The sequence below is a fragment of the Paroedura picta genome, chromosome 10 (genome assembly GCF_049243985.1).
Source record: "Paroedura picta isolate Pp20150507F chromosome 10, Ppicta_v3.0, whole genome shotgun sequence".
Taxonomy (NCBI): Eukaryota; Metazoa; Chordata; class Lepidosauria; order Squamata; family Gekkonidae; genus Paroedura; species Paroedura picta.
This window is the reverse complement of record NC_135378.1, coordinates 44,766,118-44,784,645: the sequence shown is the minus strand read 5'-3', so window position 1 is coordinate 44,784,645 and position 18,528 is coordinate 44,766,118. Positions and strand designations below refer to the sequence as shown.

Below are 18,528 nucleotides of genomic sequence, written 5' to 3'. Positions count from 1 at the left end.
TACAGCATAGGATGGGGGGAGGCCAGGCCAGCAATCGTATGGCAGCATAACAAATTCTCACTTGTGCATGATGATGCCGGCTCCCAGCCCTGGCCAGCTTTAGGGCCTCTGATGGCCCACGGCAAGGGAACACTGATTTTTTAGCATTCCCTTTTTTGCCGCAGCCACTATCGATGGCCATGCTGGGCCAGGCCCATGCACACAAGAAGGAACAGAAAATGCCATGGAGCCAAATAGGGCATTTACGGACCTTCCATGAAGGTGGGATTGCATTTTTCCACAATTTCACCCTCGTAGAATTAACCCAACCCACCCCGCCACCTGCTGCCATGAAGAAACATGGCAGAACCTTTCTGCCCCAACTGTTGTGGGTACATGCCATAATCTAGGGTAGACAGTGTCCAGTGGGAGAAATCTTCCCCCGTCAGTACATGAGAAGTGGCAGGGCATGCTGCCCCACCAGTAGAACTGTTGGCAGCCCGCTCTGACCATCGCTGTGCATAATGGGTCAGAGTCCGACAACAGCAAACCACTCTGAATATCTCTTGCCTTTAAAACCGTTATAGTATCATCATGTCACCTACAACTTGATGGAACTACCTGCCACCACGTTAAGTTATTTTGAAAGTTTATACCTCAAACCATATACTCGATTACTTTATTTTGTGTGGATGATGACATTGTCTTTTCTGACAGAAAGTTTTAAGGAATTTTCAAGGCAATTCTACATCTTGCCATATTTTCCAGTTTCATCAGTATTCTGACATAGGTAACAAGGAAAATGTGGTTAGTTCGTTATTTATGACAGACTCGCAAACCAAACCACAACCTGTCATGAACTAAAAAGGCTTCATATGAACCAAACAGTAGATCTGTAGCTGACTTTCTTCTATAAACCCTCCAATTTATGTGCAGATTGGATTTCCAGGGTCCAAGTTATGTCCCACCAAGAAGGCAAAGGATTTACTTGAACAGAGAATTTATTAATTCACAACTTGATTTCCTAGCCATATGATGCAACAAGGAGGGAAGGCTAAAAAAACTTCCTAGCAGTTACTAACAGTTCTTGCTCTTAATTTTCTCATGTTCTGAAGAAATAAAAATTGTTAATACTGACATGAGCAAGTATTCAGTGTCTAACAGTGCAATCCTAAACAATTATATTCTTCTAAAGCCATTTGTGTCAGTGTACAAAAAAGATATAACTCAGGATTGTGCTGTTAGTCACACAGGGTTTTTTCAAGTGTATTTTAAAATTTATATGAGAAGGCTATATACTGAACATTGTTGTTTTTCTACCTTTCCTGCCTTAGTGTATAAATTGTAGCCAATCGAGTTTGTGGCAATCTCATAAAATATACTCCTAAATTTCTCATTCTGACTTCCCCCATTTTTAACAAAATTGCATTAATCATCTGTTTAAAATGTATTCAGGTACATAAAAGATGCATTATAATGTGACTTTTTGATGCAGTATAATTTGTTAAACAACACCCACTGATTGCATTGCTAATTCATCAAGTACAATTTACTCAATTATCAAAGGCTGAAATATTTATAAAGTTATAAGTGAACTAAAATATCACATAAAGGGTATGCTCATTAGTAGTTAATTGTAGGAAAATGCAAAATAACATACATAATCAGTCATACTTGCATCACCTCTTGTTGCACTGAAAATGAGGACTGCACAATGTTTTACACAGTTTAAGAATTAGATCAGACTCGCATGTGTACTTATGGGTTCCTTACTGCTGTTTTCATACTAATTTCTCACTTCAGAGACATTTTAACAACAGATACATTTTTTTTAAATCATGTACTTCTGGAACCTCATGCAAAGAAATTGCACCCATGAACCTTCCTTCAGTCAACATTCAGTGAATTATTGGGGCACTGATTTTATAAGTAGATTCCAAATCTAGGACAAATTTTGCACCCCACAGAGATGTTTAAAAACAATACTGGAGAAATCAAGAGGCTCTGACTAAACTATATCAACATAAGTGCTGGCAATAAAGTGTGAAATCTGGTACATTTTTTAAAGCACTGCAACTGTGCCAACCTCACCTGAATTATAAATCCAACAACACTTGATGGCAAAATAAAATATATGACCATTGATCACCTTTCATAACATTGCTTGCTGAAATTCAGCAAAACTGTTCAGATATCAGTTTGCATTTCCAGTGCTATAAGGCTAATAAAACAGTGCCTGCTATAAGGCTAATAGAACTTGGGTGTAGACTGAAAGATAAAAATCTAATATTCTTTTCTCACCTGAAGATCTAAAGTCTTTGCAGATGTCCATAATAGGATCTCATCAGGGGAAGATGGCAGGTGATGCCTGCACTCATGTTGAATGCACTTTAGCATTGAGTAGATATGCTTTTCCAGCTGCCTTGTGGCAGGTATGAATAGCAGCCACCACCCATCTGGACATGGACCGGACTGAGGTAGCTTTGCCCTTCTTGGGATCCCAATAAGCAATGAACAGTATTTTGTCATTACAAAATGTTTTGGTTCTTTCTAAATAATAAAGGAGGGCATGCCTATCATTAAGTGTATGTAGGTGTTTTTCTGCCTGTGAACCTTAGCTGAAAGTCCTGGAGAAGGTGGATATGGACATCTGGATCCCATCTCCAGGCAACTAAAGCAGCCCTATTTGGAGTGAGGGTTGTCCCGACAGACAGACTTACTGGAATTGACTGGACCAATGGGGGCTCAGAACATGGTTTAGTAATTGGAGCCTGGGAAGTTGGAGCCAAGATCACTGATCCTGAGCACAGAATCATACCAGATGGAACTGAGGAGGATAAAGCCTTCTCCCATAATACACCTTTCTATCTAGAGACCCTATGTGTCCAAGGCCTTGATATAAATCATTGACAAATGAGATATGAAAAAAGAGAAGAGCTATTTTTGTACCCCACTTTTTATTACCTGAAGGAGTCTCAAGGTGGCTTACAATCACCTGTCCTTCCTCTCACCACAACAGACACCCTGTGAGGTAAGTGGAGCTGAAAGAGAGCTCTGAGAGAACTGTGACTGACCCAAGGCCATCCAACTGGCTGTAAGTGGAGGAATCAAACTCAGTTCTCCAGATTAGAGGCTTACACTTTTGACCACTATACCAAGCTGGTTCTCATTATGGTCCCTGCTAAGCGCAGGAGGCAGAGGTCATGCTCATTGCTGTGTGTCACCATATTGAGGGACCATAAGTACAACAATCAGGGAGAGTTGGTTCACAATGGCACTTGCCTTCTATGAAAAGGATTGCAAAGCCACTCTGAGAAGGAAAAAGTAGCCCAGTTTTTGTTTAATGACAATTAACTGGTGTCCTGTAATGTACTGGAAGCAGGACTTGCAACTGCAATAGCCCCAAGCTATCACAACTTGCCACAGTTTTTGAATCTCTAGTTTTAAATACAACATGAATAGTTACATTCTGCAGGAAACTGAAGCCTCATTTCCAGTTTTGTAGCTTTCCAGAGAGTTATTCTCTCAGTAATTACCAAATAAAAATAAAAATAGGACAGTTCTGCCATTAAATGTGCCTTAATTTTGCATATTACTTCAAGACCTTTTCTTCTTATAAATGATTACATTATTTGAAATTCAAGATAAATAGAAAAGTGCAGTAATTAGACAACCCACACATATTTGAGAGGTCTGAATAACCCTGTGGTACAAGTATATGACAGCAGACACAAAGCTAGGACAACTACATTTGATTTAATGATATATGCTCTTCCTGAGTAGTACACTTTTAACTTCCATTATGAGAAGTCATGGAGGCACATCATGGCAATATTAACAAAAACAGTAATGAAACCTCCTTGGTTCAGCATACTTTAAAATAATGTTCAGCTTAAATTAGAAGACAGAAGTAAACATTAAAACTGCATTAGGAAAGAGAGCCTCTTGTGGCGCTGAGTGGTAAGGCAGCCATCTGAAAGCTTTGCCCATGAGGCTGGGAGTTCAATCCCAGCAGCCGGTACAAGGTTGACTCAGCCTTCCATCCTTCCGAGGTCGGTAAAATGAGTACCCAGCTTGCTGGGGGGTAAAAGGTAATGACTGGGGAAGGCACTGGCAAACCACCCCGTATTGAGTCTGCCATGAAAACGCTGGAGGGCGTCACCCTAAGGGTCAGACATGACTCAGTGCTTGCACAGGGGATATCTTTACCTTTACCTTTAGGAAAATTCTAAATCAGACACACACAAATTGAATCTGAAGCAGAAACTGTTAACTTTTCTATGCAGCATATTGTTGCTACAGATATTCTCACAGGGAATCTTCAATTGATATTTGTCACTTAATTTCATTAAGAACATCTTGACAATAAACAAAAGACTGAATGTGTATCTGAAAAATATGTTTTTAACTTAGAGAGTAGCCAAATGCTAAATATGCAAAATTAAGGAACTTGATGCCTTTATATTTTGAACAATAAGGTCTTACAATGGTTTCTAAGGTGGGCCATGGAACCGATGAGGATCCACAAAGGTATTCCAAATACAGAGAGAGCACCCTTCTATTCCCATCTAACTACCATGAACCACTGCCAGTTTTCAAGAAATGTGGGGAAAGAATCTGAATAAGTTGATTTGCCAAAGACCATTAAGATGAACAGGAAATCAGCCAAGGAGGAAATCGAGCCAGTGGCCAATAGAAGACTAAAAGGGTTATTTAAGAAAGACAGGGAATTGGCAAAAAGAGCAATGAATGAATATGAATTCAGCATGGATTCTGAAAAGTCATGCTTCATCTGTCTTATGGAGACTTTTGAGAAGATTAACATACAAGTGGATAATTGTGATGCAATAGATATTATATACTTTGAATTTCTAAACAGTTTTTGAAGAGATACCTCATAAACACCCCACAGTAAACTTAGCAGCTGTGAGGTAAGAAAATAGGCTCTATTGTGGATTAAAAAGTAATCAAACAGGAATAAAAGAGCAGGCATAGACAGTTTTTGAAGAATTCCTATAAATTGGGTGTGGGGAAAAAGATGACATATGACATTCAGTATTTCATGTGATGAGTATCCAGTTTAAAAAAATCCTAATTTTGAACATATACTGATGAACTGTTAGAAGCAGACAGAAAAATATCTTGTGGTTGGTTGTTAGCAGACAGTTCCTGAAAATGACAACAGTATGCAACAGTATGCAGTATTGATACCACAATAATTTATATTATTTATTATTTATATATTTCAATTTCTATACCACCATTCTAGCTGTCTCATGGTGGTTTATGTCTAAAATCAGTAAAATCACAAAATCCACAACAAATCTTCAGATTTGCTTCTAACAGGCACTCTGAACATCCTTGTGTTCACTGTAGCATGAAATCATAGTTCTGATGGCTGCACCCACCAGCTTACAAACATGGGATGTGCACTTTAAAAATTATCCACATGATTTCAGGAAGGGAAGTATTACCATTTTCATTAAATATCAGGAGTACTGCTATAATTCTGGACAGTTATATCAGTCAAAGACAACTGTCAAATACTACTCTTTACAAATGACTCTGATCTCACGTAGGAGTACAAAAAAGTATTTAAAAAGATTATAAAGGAATTACTCCTGCACATTAAAAAATAAAACCTTTCAAACACACCATGGGAATCTCATCCATGTTCCTTTTATTTCTACTAAAAACACAACATCTAGTAACCAAGGACTACCTTGTCTCAGCCATGAGGGTATCTAGATATATGAACTGTGTTCCAAGACCCTGTACCATCAACACTCTTAGTTATGGTTCATCACACCATAGCCTTTTTGAGGAAAATACAATCTTTAAATAACCTTCCAGAAAATACTACTTTAGCAACCATGGATATGGAGTACCTGTATACCAACAATTTACACAGATGGATTACAAGCCATGAGGAATATGATTTCTCACAACACCATAGCTGACTATGCCACCAAACTGTGCCATGTTGTTCTGACCTATAACAACTTCAGATTAGGCAACAACTTGTTCCTTCAGATCAATGGTACCGCCATGGGCACCTGCATGGTCCCCAGTATGCTAACATCTTCATGGCTGACTTCGAGCAACACCTTTTAACCCATTCATTCCTCTCTTATATCAGTTATACACTAATGAGATTTTAATTGTTTGGACACATAATAAATACTGGACATATTCCCCCAGGCATCCTGCAGTTTTCACCCTCACCTGATAATGAAACAACCTATGCAAGAAATACATTTTCTGGACATTACTGCAAAAATACACAATAGACACCACCTTACAATGGAAACCTACTGACAGACAAACATACTTGCATGCCTCCAGCTACCATCCTAAGCATACCAAATAATCCATTTTATAAAGCCAAGCTGTAAGCTACATCTGAATCTGCTCTAACCTACAGAGATTCTCACCTGAAAAAGGTATCTGAAGAAATGTGCATGCGCCCAAAACTAATACCTTGAATAAAAGTTTGTTGGTCTTAAAGATGCCACTGAACTCAAACTTTTTCAGCTCCTTCAGACCAACATGGATCCATGTTAATAGGAAGATCACTGAACTTCAAGAAAAGGTTATTGTCTCAGCTTAGAAGATAGACTTACAGATAGCAATGGCTTATGTTTTTAGAAATATAATTATCATCTGGTATTATTCATTTAAGTTGTACCTCACATTCATTTTAACCTCAGAACAACCCTGTGGGACAAGCTAAGCTAACAGGCCTGGCTCAAAGTCATCTAGCAAGCTACCATGGTAGAACTGAGATTCAAACCTAGGTCTCCCCATCCTAGGTGAACTTTCTAACCACTACACACTCACACAATTCACAAGTCTCACATTTTCCACAATTCTCCAGTTATAATGCTACAAGATACAGTTTAATAAGAATGTAAGAGCATGACACGGTAATCCCAAACCAGACTCCACCAAGAAAAGCTTACATCTGTAGTGTTTATTTTTTGTATAAGGCGAATACAATTTATTGACAAGTTCACAGAATGATCTGTACAATTTACAGAAGTCATTGACAAATACAGAGAAAGAACAGCAAGCTTTTACAGAAGCATGACACTACAACAAACAAGCGTTGCTTGGAACAAAGAGATATTTAACGGATGTTATTGTCAAGACTGATTATTTTTGAAAATATTCTTGATTTTTAAGAACCAATTTTATTCAGTTTGAATGATTTCTGAAGACACATATATACAAATGAGGTAAATGGTTAAGGGGTTGGCTAGGAACTTGCCATTATTCTGCTTTGTTTCTCATTATTTCCCCCTCCTTTTGGCATACAGTAATCATACTTCCCGTATTCTTGATAAAGAGTTATTAGACACAGAGCATCTTGCTCTTTCTATGTGGCACAGAGAACAGAACATGAGACACCCTATTCTCTGCAACCTATTTCATACACAAGCCTATGAACACTATATGGTGAGAAGTCTTCAGATGAATGCAAATAAGAAATCAAGGAAATGCCCCCAGGAAATAGAAAATGTGTTGTGTAAAACTGACTTGACAATGAACAGATTCATTAAACTTTTCAAAGTACCCTTTGCTGACATCCTGCACCTCAATCCTAAAAGACTTATTATTATTATTATTATTATTATTATTATTATTATTATTATTATTATTATTATTATATTTATATTTATATTTATATTTATATTTATATTTATATTTATATTTATATTTATATTTATATTTATATTTATATTTATATTTATATTTATATTTATATTTATATACCGCCCTCCCCGAGGGCTCTCAAAGAAAGATTTTAGGACTACCTATTATGTTTTGCCTAAATCAGAAACTGTTCTCAAAAATAAGTTAGAAATCTATTTCAAGAAAAATTTGGAAAATGAGGTGTTATAAATCAACAAACCAATGAAGAGAACATTAGATATAAATTCATCTCTTGGTCATTGTACTTATTTGTAAAAATGCATCACTTCTCTAAGACCATTAAAATGAATCACTATTTTCAATTTCCTCTGGAACAATGAGAAAAAGAACATTTCTTTATATATGCTTCTACATATAAGTTACTTACTTAAGCACTGTGGTTTCTCACTGAATATTAAATTAGCTTGGATTATTAACACTTCAAAGAATACACCTGAGCTGGTTGAAAACAACAAATGGATGAGTTAATTTGAAGCAAAGACTGAGAAATCCATTATTCTTACCTGAGAGGAATATGTGTGACCATCAGAACCACAAACCGGACGATTATAAACTACTAGGCACTGCTTGCATTTTGATGAAACAGGACCAACTCTCCATTGTTTATGACCCAAACCAGCCTCTTTCATCCTACAAGAAAATTAAGAATGTAGATAGAATCATGATCAATAAGAGAAAATTGATACAAAAAGTTTTAAGAGATAACAACAGATCAGCCTGGTGTCTACCCAACTCTCTTTTAGAGGCCAAATTAAAACAAAAATATCTAGACTTTTAATTATAGTCCTGATTTTAAAATTGTTTTATATTCTGCTTCTTGCTTGAGAATTAATTTATAAGATTACATTTTAATGTTTATTCTTTAATGCATGTAATTTCAAAGACTTTTTTCTTCATTGTTGTTTATATTTATATGAACTTTTCCTGAAAGAATAAACAAATAAAAGGGGATGACAACTGTTTTATAAGACTTACTAGACAGATAGGCCAGTGCAGGGAGGAATGCAAGGGGCACTAGGATGGGGCCGGAAGGTGCCGGGGGATGCGCAGGCCTCCCCCACTAGACCCTCATGGTGGCAGCATGTTGGCGCAGGCGTCGGAGCCGGGGTGGCATGGCAGGGACCAAGGGGCGGCAGCCCCACCTATCTTGCGATTCCCCCGTGGGTCAAGCAAGTGTCCTGGAGGCGGCAGCGCAGGGTGCGTTCTCAGGAAGTGGAGCTGGGGTGGCAGGGAAGGGCTCCAGGCTCGACTACCCTGGCAACTTGGCGAGTTCGGGGCAGCGCAAAGCGGTGTGTGGGAGGCGTCGTCGCGTTGGCTGGGAGTGGAGCCGGGCTTTCAGGGCAGGGACCCAGGCATGGCTCCCCTGGCAACCGGTATTCAGCAGGGCTCGGAGGGCTGCGCTGAAGGCTGCTGCAACTGGCCCCCTCCCCACAAGCTCCCAGCTTCAGCACGGGGTTCGGAGCAGGCCCGACACGTCTGCGACGTGGTGAGCCTGCTCCAAGCCCTGCACTGAAGCCTGGCCTGGACGGGCCAAGGGGCCAATCTGGAGCAGCATGCTACGCGACTCCCGATTGGCCCCTTGGCCACAGACTGACACTCAGAGGCCCCTCAGAGTTTTTATCAAGACTCGCCCCGCCCACAATGCCCTTACCGTTTTATTTTTACCGTTCCTGCAGGAGCAGTTTACAGATTTTTAAGTTGTTTAAAGTTTAAGATTTTGAAAAGTGAGATGGGTTAAAACGAGGTATCTTCTGGCCCTTGGCACTTATCAGTCTCTGTTAGTAATAAACAAATAGAGAAGGGCAGATGCTCTTGCTAGATGCTTAGTTATGCCCTCAGGTCTAGTAGAGGGCCCCTATTGCCTTTTTGTGGGAGTGGACAAATCGAAACCAGAGAACATATACTGGTCCTTTGCCTTGTTTATGCAATCATTCAAGGCAAATTGATCAATCCACTATCCAAAAGGTTTCTATAACATCTGGATGCAGAGGTAGCAAAGAGGCTATTAAGTGATAAGACCTCTCAGATAAAAATTCAGTTTACCAAGTTTTGCACCGCTGCCATAAAAATACAAAGTTCTGAAGAAGGATAATTTTAACATTTTTGTTTGGATTTGTCCTAACTTGTATTATAATTGTATTATACCTAATGACCATACTGTTTTGGTCTCTTATGATAGAGTTTATATTATATAACTTGGTCTGAATAACAGTAATAATAAATTTTGACTGATAGAAGAGAAAAAAACTGAGATGAGTTTTAATAGTTTTGCTTAACTTTCTTCACTTTTAATGATTCCTATGCTATTTCGTAGAGAAGTACGATAACATGTCAGTGGCATACCTAGCCTGTTTGGTGCTCAGGGCAGGTAAATGTTTAATGCCCCCTCCTCTTTTTTGGCATAAAGTTGCAGCTGACTTACAGCGACCCCATAAGGTTTTCTAGCTGGTTTGCTGTTGCCTGCCTCTGTATCAGCCCTGCTTAGCTTCTCGGATCTGACAAGATCAGGCTAGTCTGATTATTAATTTAAATTATCTTCAGGAATAATCATGAATTAAAGTTAACACTAATAATAGCCAGAAAATAGATTGTGGATAGGTATCTTGGTTTGAAGTAGAAGAACAAAGCTTGGTCTTAAATGTATAGCTGGACTCAAACTTTGTTTCAATGGCCAGAAAAGAAGTGTGGGCAGTGAAAATGTTATTTTATTTACATTTGTATATATAATCATGCCAGCAAAAAAACAAAAACAAAACTCCAACACAACCTCATCGTGAGAGCTAGTGCTTAAAGTGTTGGACTAAGATTTGGAAGGGACTAAGATCCCAGTTTGAATCCCCACTCATGCCAAAGAAGACTGCTGGATGACCTTGGGCCAGGATAGACTGAGCTCATCAGAAGCTAAGCAGGGTTGACATGAAGGCAAACCACCTCCAAATATATCTTGCCTTGAAAACCCTACAGAAACCCTCTCAAAAAGGAGGTTGAGAGGGGACATGATAGCCCTCTTTAAGTATATGAAAGGTTGTCACTTGGAGGAGGGCAGGATGCTGTTTCTGTTGGCTGCGAAGGAGAGGACACGCAGTAATGGGTTTAAACTACAACGAAATAGGCTTGATATCAGGAAAAAAAATTTCACAGTCAGCGTAGTTCAGCAGTGGAATAGGCTGCCTAAGGAGGTGTTGAGCTCCCCTCACTGGCAGTCTTCAAGCAAAGGTTGGATACAAACTTTTCTTGGATGCTTTAGGATGCTTTGGGCTGATCCTACGTAGAGCAGGGGGTTGGACTAGATGGCCTGTATGGCCCCCTTCCAACTCTATGATTCTATGATTCTATGATCATCATAAAGTCAGCTGTGACTTGATGTAATAAAAACCCAACAACAACAAGTCCATCATACGTGTTCTGAGTAGGTATTTAGGAGGACTTCTGTTACCATTTTGAAGCTGAAGAACCGACCATCCCAAATATCTGCAAGATATTTTTGAAGCTAGGATTCTGTCTATCTTTTAATAACATTAGCCAAGGAATCCAAAAATAGTGATCACAAGCTTCAATGGACTGAATGTTAAGAAACACAATACCCCCCCCCCCTAGAAAAAGGTGCCCCATCCTTCATTGTTTCTAAAGGACTAAAGTAAAACCAGAGAATCTCTGCAACAGAAACTGAATGGGGGTATTTCTGCAAGCCCAGCAGTACCAGTGCAATCACAGAGTGTCCATCAGAACCCAATGCCATTGTGACAATACCAACTGATGTCAAACACAGAATCACAGTCCAAGTAAGGGAGTGGAGTTGGAGTCCATCACTGCTCAGCAAATCTAGTGTTTCTGTTCATAATATAAACAAACATTTCCTACTATACTACTCTTAAATACATTAGATCACCAAAGAGTATAGATATGAGGAAGTCCTGGGACCAGGCAGTGACAGTAAAGGAGGGCACTTTATATGAAAGGAAATAGAAAAGAATGAGAAATCTGTAGAAAAGAGGGAGAGAAAGTAACATAGGGAAAGGTTGTTTTACCTTGTTGCAACACCCTAGCTACTGTTTTGCAATATCTTGCAGAGCTGGGTACAAGGAGAGAAAAAAGCTATACTGGAGAAAAGCATGCTAGAATCGGCTAAACTTCACCTTCTTCAAGTCTAAAGCAAATTTCTTGTATCAACAACCAAGTCAGGACACTGATACCAGCTACAATAATTGCTAGCTTGCAAGTCATTTTGCTGTGCTCAGACTTCTCTACCCTACCTAGTGGCTGCAGTTAGAACTACATTTTAAAAATAAAAAGAAAAGCCATTGGCTGAATATAGCATGATGCTCATTTCGAAGGGCTTCTTCAAGCTTCACCCAGGGCAGACTGCACTCTCTGCCCAGTCCTTGGTACACTATTGCAGCATGGTATAGACGATGATCTTGTTTTATTTTGGAAACTAAACAGGGTCAGTACTCGGAAGGGAAACAATCAAAGAAGACTCTGCAGAGGAAGGAAATGGCAAACCACCTCTGCTTCTCATTTGCTTTGAAAGCCCGTCAGTGGAATTAATGTAAATAAGCTGTGATGATGGCACTTTATGTACATATACGTTTGCTATTTTATGCTTTATCATTTATCAGCTGCCTCAAGAAAGCTCATCAGAAAGGCAATATTAGGGCTGCCAGCATAAGTCTAGCAACCTGCAGAAGACTCACCCACTTGGGTAAATTGTGAATTTCCTGGATTCTGCAGGGTGTTGGATTAGATGACCCTGGAGGTCCCCTCCAACTCTATTATTCTATGATTCTAGCAATGTAGTGACAGTGCTGATAATGCAATGACATTACTTTAGGAGTGACCAGAAGTGACAGCATCAGATCCCCAGTGATCCCAATGACTCTATTTCCCCTGTATTTTTCTTCCACTGTCCAACTGAGAGACAGTAGAAACAGGAAAGAGAAGATGAAGAGGGAGACCTGAAAACTCAAGCATGTAAAAATATTCTGAAATAAATATATGCACTCACAAGGGAACAGCTACCAAGTTGAAAACTGTGTGTAGGATAAATATCAATGTATTTTCATAGCCCTGTTTATAAACAACTATTTAATATTAATTTGACAGATTTCCTGTCAACACCACCCTAGTTAATAAGGAGAAACATTTTTAACACAGAGATTCTTAGTTTGGGATTCATCACGCATAGTTATTACTTATTTCAAAAACTGTATTTCACCAACTTGTGATGCTCATTTTTGTGTGAAGTTCTTCTCTGGAAATGAACATATGTGAGCATGTATAGCTCTACAAGAAGCCTCAGCATATGGTTTTTAAAGGGTGTCTAATGTCCCTTACAACATGGAAAATCTTATTTCTGTTATCCCCCCACACACAGACACAGACACAGACACATACACATAAAAGCACAAGATTTATCACAGAGTCCCCATTATCACAAGAAAATCAGCCCTATACTGAATCTGCATTGGCCTGGCTGAGTTTCTGGTCCCTAATGCCGCAAGGCATATCTAAGCAGCCAAATCCTCACTTCCATCTAGATATAAGATACTGAGATAACTTTCTTAAGAGCTTTTAGGAACTGACACTGACTTACAACTTATGCCTTACCAATCCTACAAAATGCTCTCCCTCATCTTTGGCACAAGGAGGTTAATGGTTGCTATTCAATAGTGTAACGTTTTCTGTGCTTAACAGATATTCTTATGTTCATTTATTTACAAAAATTATATTCTGTCTTTGTGCCCTGAGAATGACTAAGGTGGCTAATAGGTTAATTAAAATATTATTTAAAACACATCATTCAAGCAATTAAAACCAAATTAACATAAAAATATAGAAAAACAATAACTAAAAACAGACACGAAGGAGAGATCACTGACCAAACTTAGAAACATAAAAGCTGGAAGGGACTTCAGCAGTCATCTATTCCACCTCCTACACAATGCAGGAAATTCACAGGTACTCCCCCCCCCCCCCGCTCTATGTTTAGAGGAATGCAAAAAATCTCCAGGATCCCTGGACCAGTCTGAAAGAACTCCTACTTGATCCTAAAGTAACAATTGGCATTACCCTGGAAATGCAAGAAAGGGCCACAAAAGCCAAGCAAAGGCTCCTACCTGGCTTCCTTTTCTCTCACAGTGTGTGTAAATACAAAGTGAGTCATAGAATCAACACTGATGACAGATGGCCACCTGGTCTCTGTTTAAATACCTCTGAAGAAGTAGACCTCCCACTTCCCAAAGAAGCCTTCCATTATGAAACCACTCTAACTCTCAAGAAGTTCTTCATGTTGAGTCAAAAAACTTTTTGATTTTGTTTCAATCCATTGGTTCTAGTATGACAGGAGGGAGCAGGAGGAGGAGGAGGAGGAGGAGGAATCCCCTGGTCCAATCTTCTTAATACTTGGTGAAGGGGTGTAGAGGAGAGGAAAAAACAGCCTATGAACTTAAGCTCATACTAAACTTTAGCATTTCTAGCACTCTACCTAAATGTCCTGACTATATTTTTATATTAATCTTTGGTCACATTGCGCTCACTCCATTTCCCGAATGTCTATTTAGCTTCTTTAAGTCCCTCTCATTTCCCCTTCTCATTGGAACTGTATGGGATTGTGCCTTCAATATCTCATTTTTAAGAAACTCTGACCCTTCAACTCCCTTCTCCTTGAGTTTTGCTTACCATGACAATTCTATTCAGGATAACTTTGTTAAAATTCGCCTGTAGGTCATTATATACAACTTTTCCAAAACTACAGTTACAAAACTACATTATCTTTGTTACCCAGAGTACTCACTCCTTTCTAACACATTAACCAGTTCTCTCTTGTTGGAGGTCATTAAGTCCAACATAGCAAGGAAAAGCCAGGCAAAGCTTGCACACAGAAGTCTTCCCCTACTGGCACAAGTTGGCAACAGAAGAGTATAGATGAGTCTCCCTGGAGAAAGAGTTCCAGAGCTTTGGTGCCATTACTTAGAAGGCCCTCTTCTGAGTTACAAGCCATCTAATCTTGGAAGACTACTGTAATTGTCAGAAAATTCGATAAAGAAGTAAGCAGTCCTCCACTCTCCCAACTTCATAGGCACTAGAAAAAGAATATACACCCTTGTGTTGCTGGTGTGATGGAATCTCTTCTATCGCTCCTATATCTAACAGGTGTTGAATTGCCTCCTGGATCAACAAGGCCTTTTCGGTGTCCTTCGGCACTGGGGATGAAAGAAATCTATGAGGGGGCATCTTCAAGAGCTCTATAATGTAACAATTTTCTGTAACTGACAGCGGTGGTCCCCAACCCCCGGGCCGTGGCCCGATGCCGGGGCGCGGCTCCCTCTCCCCCGCCCCGCAGTAAGAAACTTCCCAGGTCGCAAGCTTGCAGCCCGGCAAGCTTCTTACTGTGGGAGGGGGGAGAGCACATGTGTGAAAGTGCCGCGCATGCGCGGTTTTTGTTGCGCATGGTGCATGTGCGGTCACGCATGCACGGCATGCACGGCATGCGCGGTCCCTGCTGCCGCTGGTCCCCAGCCTGAAAAAGGTTGGGGACCACTAACTGACAGAACCCACTTATCCAATGTGGATTGCCTCCAGATCTTGAAGGACCTCTGGAGCCTGCCCCCTATTCTAATGTCATGCTGCAGTTGTTTTTGTTGAAGCAAATCTGTCCCCTTTCTTGTTGGTTTGGAATTTTGATCTCTGGTACCTGGATTGGTAAGGGAAGGTGTGTTTTCCTTTGAAGTTGTCTCTTTGGGAACTTTGCGATTTGTATGAGCAAAAGAATCAATAGGATTTAGATCTGAAGTCCTTGTCCCTTTGTGAACATTTGGAAGGTATTGCTTTTTTCTTCTCCCTGTTTCCACTAGGAGTTTCTCTAGAGCTCCCTCCCCAAAGATGAGTCTACCTGAAAACTTTTCAGTTGCCAAGTTAGACTTGGACACAGTGTCTACCCTCCAATATTTTGATCTTCAAAAGGGCTCTCCTTAGTTTCAAAAGATATAGTTCTGGATCCTGCAATAAGTCATCTACTCAGATCACTGCTCCTCTGGCGAAATTTGAGAGAACAGCATTTGTTCTTATAGCCAAGGATTTCTTTAAGACAGTTTCATTTTTTTTCTGTTCTCAGGATCCTTTAAAACATAACCATGCTTGGACAAAACAGCTCGAGACATCACTGCCACCATAGGAGCATCAACTAAAGGGATTTTTAGATCCTCCTTGGGTCATCTGGTAGCTTTTTTTTTTTTTTGCCACTACATTCAAGGACATTCTGCTCTCATTACGTCTTCAAAGGTATCTGCAAAGGAGCAAACTGTTAAATTAGTAGATGTTTTTTAAAAAACCTCTAACATCCAAAGATCATGGCATCCGGCCCTCTAAATTCCTGGCAAATAGATGGGGAGGAAATGGAGATAGTGACAGATTTTACTTTCCTGGACTCCAAGATCACTGCAGATGGGGCCTGCAGCAAAGAAATTAAAAGACGCTTGCTCCTGAGGAGCAAAGCTATGGCAAATCTAGACAGCATCTAGAATTACAATTGAATATGTACTGAAGTATGTAATTTCCTCCCCCTTTAGTTGCATGCATTGATGTGATCTACATTCATGTTCTTAGGACACAGTATGGCTCCTGTTGCCAATATGTGGTAATCTGCATTGGTTATATAATCTGCTAAGATCTCTGTAGACATGTCTGGAACAGACTTCATGAGGCATTTCCTCCTGTAGTCCCTCAATGGTGATACGTTCTCCGTTTCCAATGCAGAGTAGCCAATCAGTGAAATCATCTGTGGCACATAATTTTTTTCTGGTTTAAGGATTTTGAAATGTTCTCATAGTGGATGTAGTGCTATGCAGGTCTCTATAGTTTTTGTTCGATTTCCATGCTTCAGTCCTGGCGGTGTCTGAAGTCACTTCCAAGAATCATCAGTTTACTGTCAAATGGTTTTTCCGAGGACATGATGTCCCTTACGATGGTGTCCACAGTAGTTAGTGCCAGAGCAGGTGCCATAGTAGCCTCATCCCATATAATAGTGTTTGCTCTTTGTATTAACTGTGGCCTGAGTTGGTCTTTATAGTCCAACCACCTTCTAGCAGATTCACAGCAATCCCTGTTGAAGCAACTGGTAATGCAATGTCCCCTTGCCCACAAAAAGAGCTGAGGAGTTTCTTGTAAAACTTTCACCAGTTCCTCCAGGGCCGTAAATGAAGTGACATCTGTGTGGTACTTGGTCATTTCTAGTGGCAGATGATCTTGCTCCATGTTTTTGCCCTGTGGTGTGGCCATGAAGGCATGGATTTTTGTGGTGGCTATCAATAGAACAGGTGATTACATGGTGAGTTTGGGGTGACCTGGTATAGAAACCCTAAGGGTCCATGAAGATCTGTGCTTTGGAACCATGTTTTTGGTCTGTGGCACGGCCAGGCAGGTGTGAATCCATGATGTGTGTGGTGAATGCTGTGACTATCAATAGAATAGGTGATCTCACAGTGAGGCTGGGGTGGCCAGAGGCAAAACCCTGAAGTTACATGAGGATCTGTGCTTTGTAACCATATTTGTGCTCTGTGGTATGGCCATGAAGGCATGGGTCTGTGATATTTGTGGTGTATGCTTTGGCTATCAATAGAATAGGAGATCTCATGGTAAGTTTGGGGTGCCCAAGTACAGAAACCGTGGGGATCTTTGAGGATCTGTATGTTTAAATGATGTTTTAGTCACCATACAGGCATGGAATCGTGGGTTTTTTGGTGTATGCTGTGGCTATGGATAGAATAGGCAGTCTTATGGTGAATTTGGGGTGGGCCAGCAAAAGGATCTATGCTTTGAAACCAAGTTTTTGCTACCTGGTATGGTCATGCATGTGTGAATATGTGAGTTTTGTGAGTTTATTTCATCTCACTGAGGAAAAAATAGAATGGGCTGTAGGTATCAGGTGGTCTGAAGGAGTGGGCCAGATGGGGCCTACCTATACCACTCTGCCCTTGCCTTGGCACATAGGCCACCCCTCATCACTGCCATCGCAGCTCAATCACAGACTATGGCAGCTTAGGAGGTGGGGGGGGGACTATATGGCATTGAGCCTCATGGAAGTTCAGGGTTGCCCAGCAGCCCAGCACACCATACCAAACAGTTGATTCACAAAGAGAGCTCACTGCACAATTGGACTTGGGATGTGCTGGGCTGCTCTGCAGCAGCCATCTTAGGCTGCCACCAGGGCATTCACATCCATCTTCTGCCAGATAAGCCCAAAGTCCATTAAAGATTCAAAGAGCATGAACTCGGACAATTTCATGCTTTTTTGTTGTTGTTGTTTTAGATCCAGTTGGTGACCATCCCTAGTCCTATATAACATGTGACTGGGATATCTGATGGACTGCTGTGGAATTAAGATCACTGGGAGATGTCCAACTCTCTCATCCATCAAACAAGCTTGATTGGTGAGTACAGATGAGTTAGGGGCAAAGCCAAAGAGAACAATCTGCCTTAGTCCAAGTTACAGTGGCACCCATCAGACAGGCATAAGGATCAAGTGACAGCAGTAGTGTGGCTTTCTGCTTCCTACCTAGTGATGGAATAAGCTGGGCCATGGAACACAGGCCTGGTGAGTCAGGAACACATAAGGTGATAGGTTTAGAGAGGCAGACCAAAACAGAGACCAAGGATTGGGGGGAAGGGGATGTGTGGATATTTTCTGGTAGAATCATTGTCTTCAGATGAGTAAGAGGAAGGGAGCAATAATCCTCCAAACTCCCCATTGTAAGGCTGAAGGAATTACCATTACATGTGACAGAATGGACTGAGGCTGGATAGGGAGGAGCCTCACATCAGGACTGCCAGTGATGG

The 18,528-nt window shown here is 40.4% G+C and overlaps 1 protein-coding gene across 3 annotated transcripts in view; it reads right to left on the bottom strand.

Moving 5' to 3' along the window:
• The window catches only part of SPOCK3 (SPARC (osteonectin), cwcv and kazal like domains proteoglycan 3), a 154,921-nt gene that overhangs the window by 52,362 nt on the left and 84,031 nt on the right, over positions 1-18,528 (bottom strand). For all 3 annotated transcript variants that reach the window (XM_077299951.1, XM_077299953.1, XM_077299952.1), the window contains exon 5: positions 8,199-8,325. In XM_077299951.1, the coding sequence (XP_077156066.1) occupies positions 8,199-8,325 (127 nt within the window). The remainder of the gene's footprint in view (positions 1-8,198; positions 8,326-18,528) is intronic.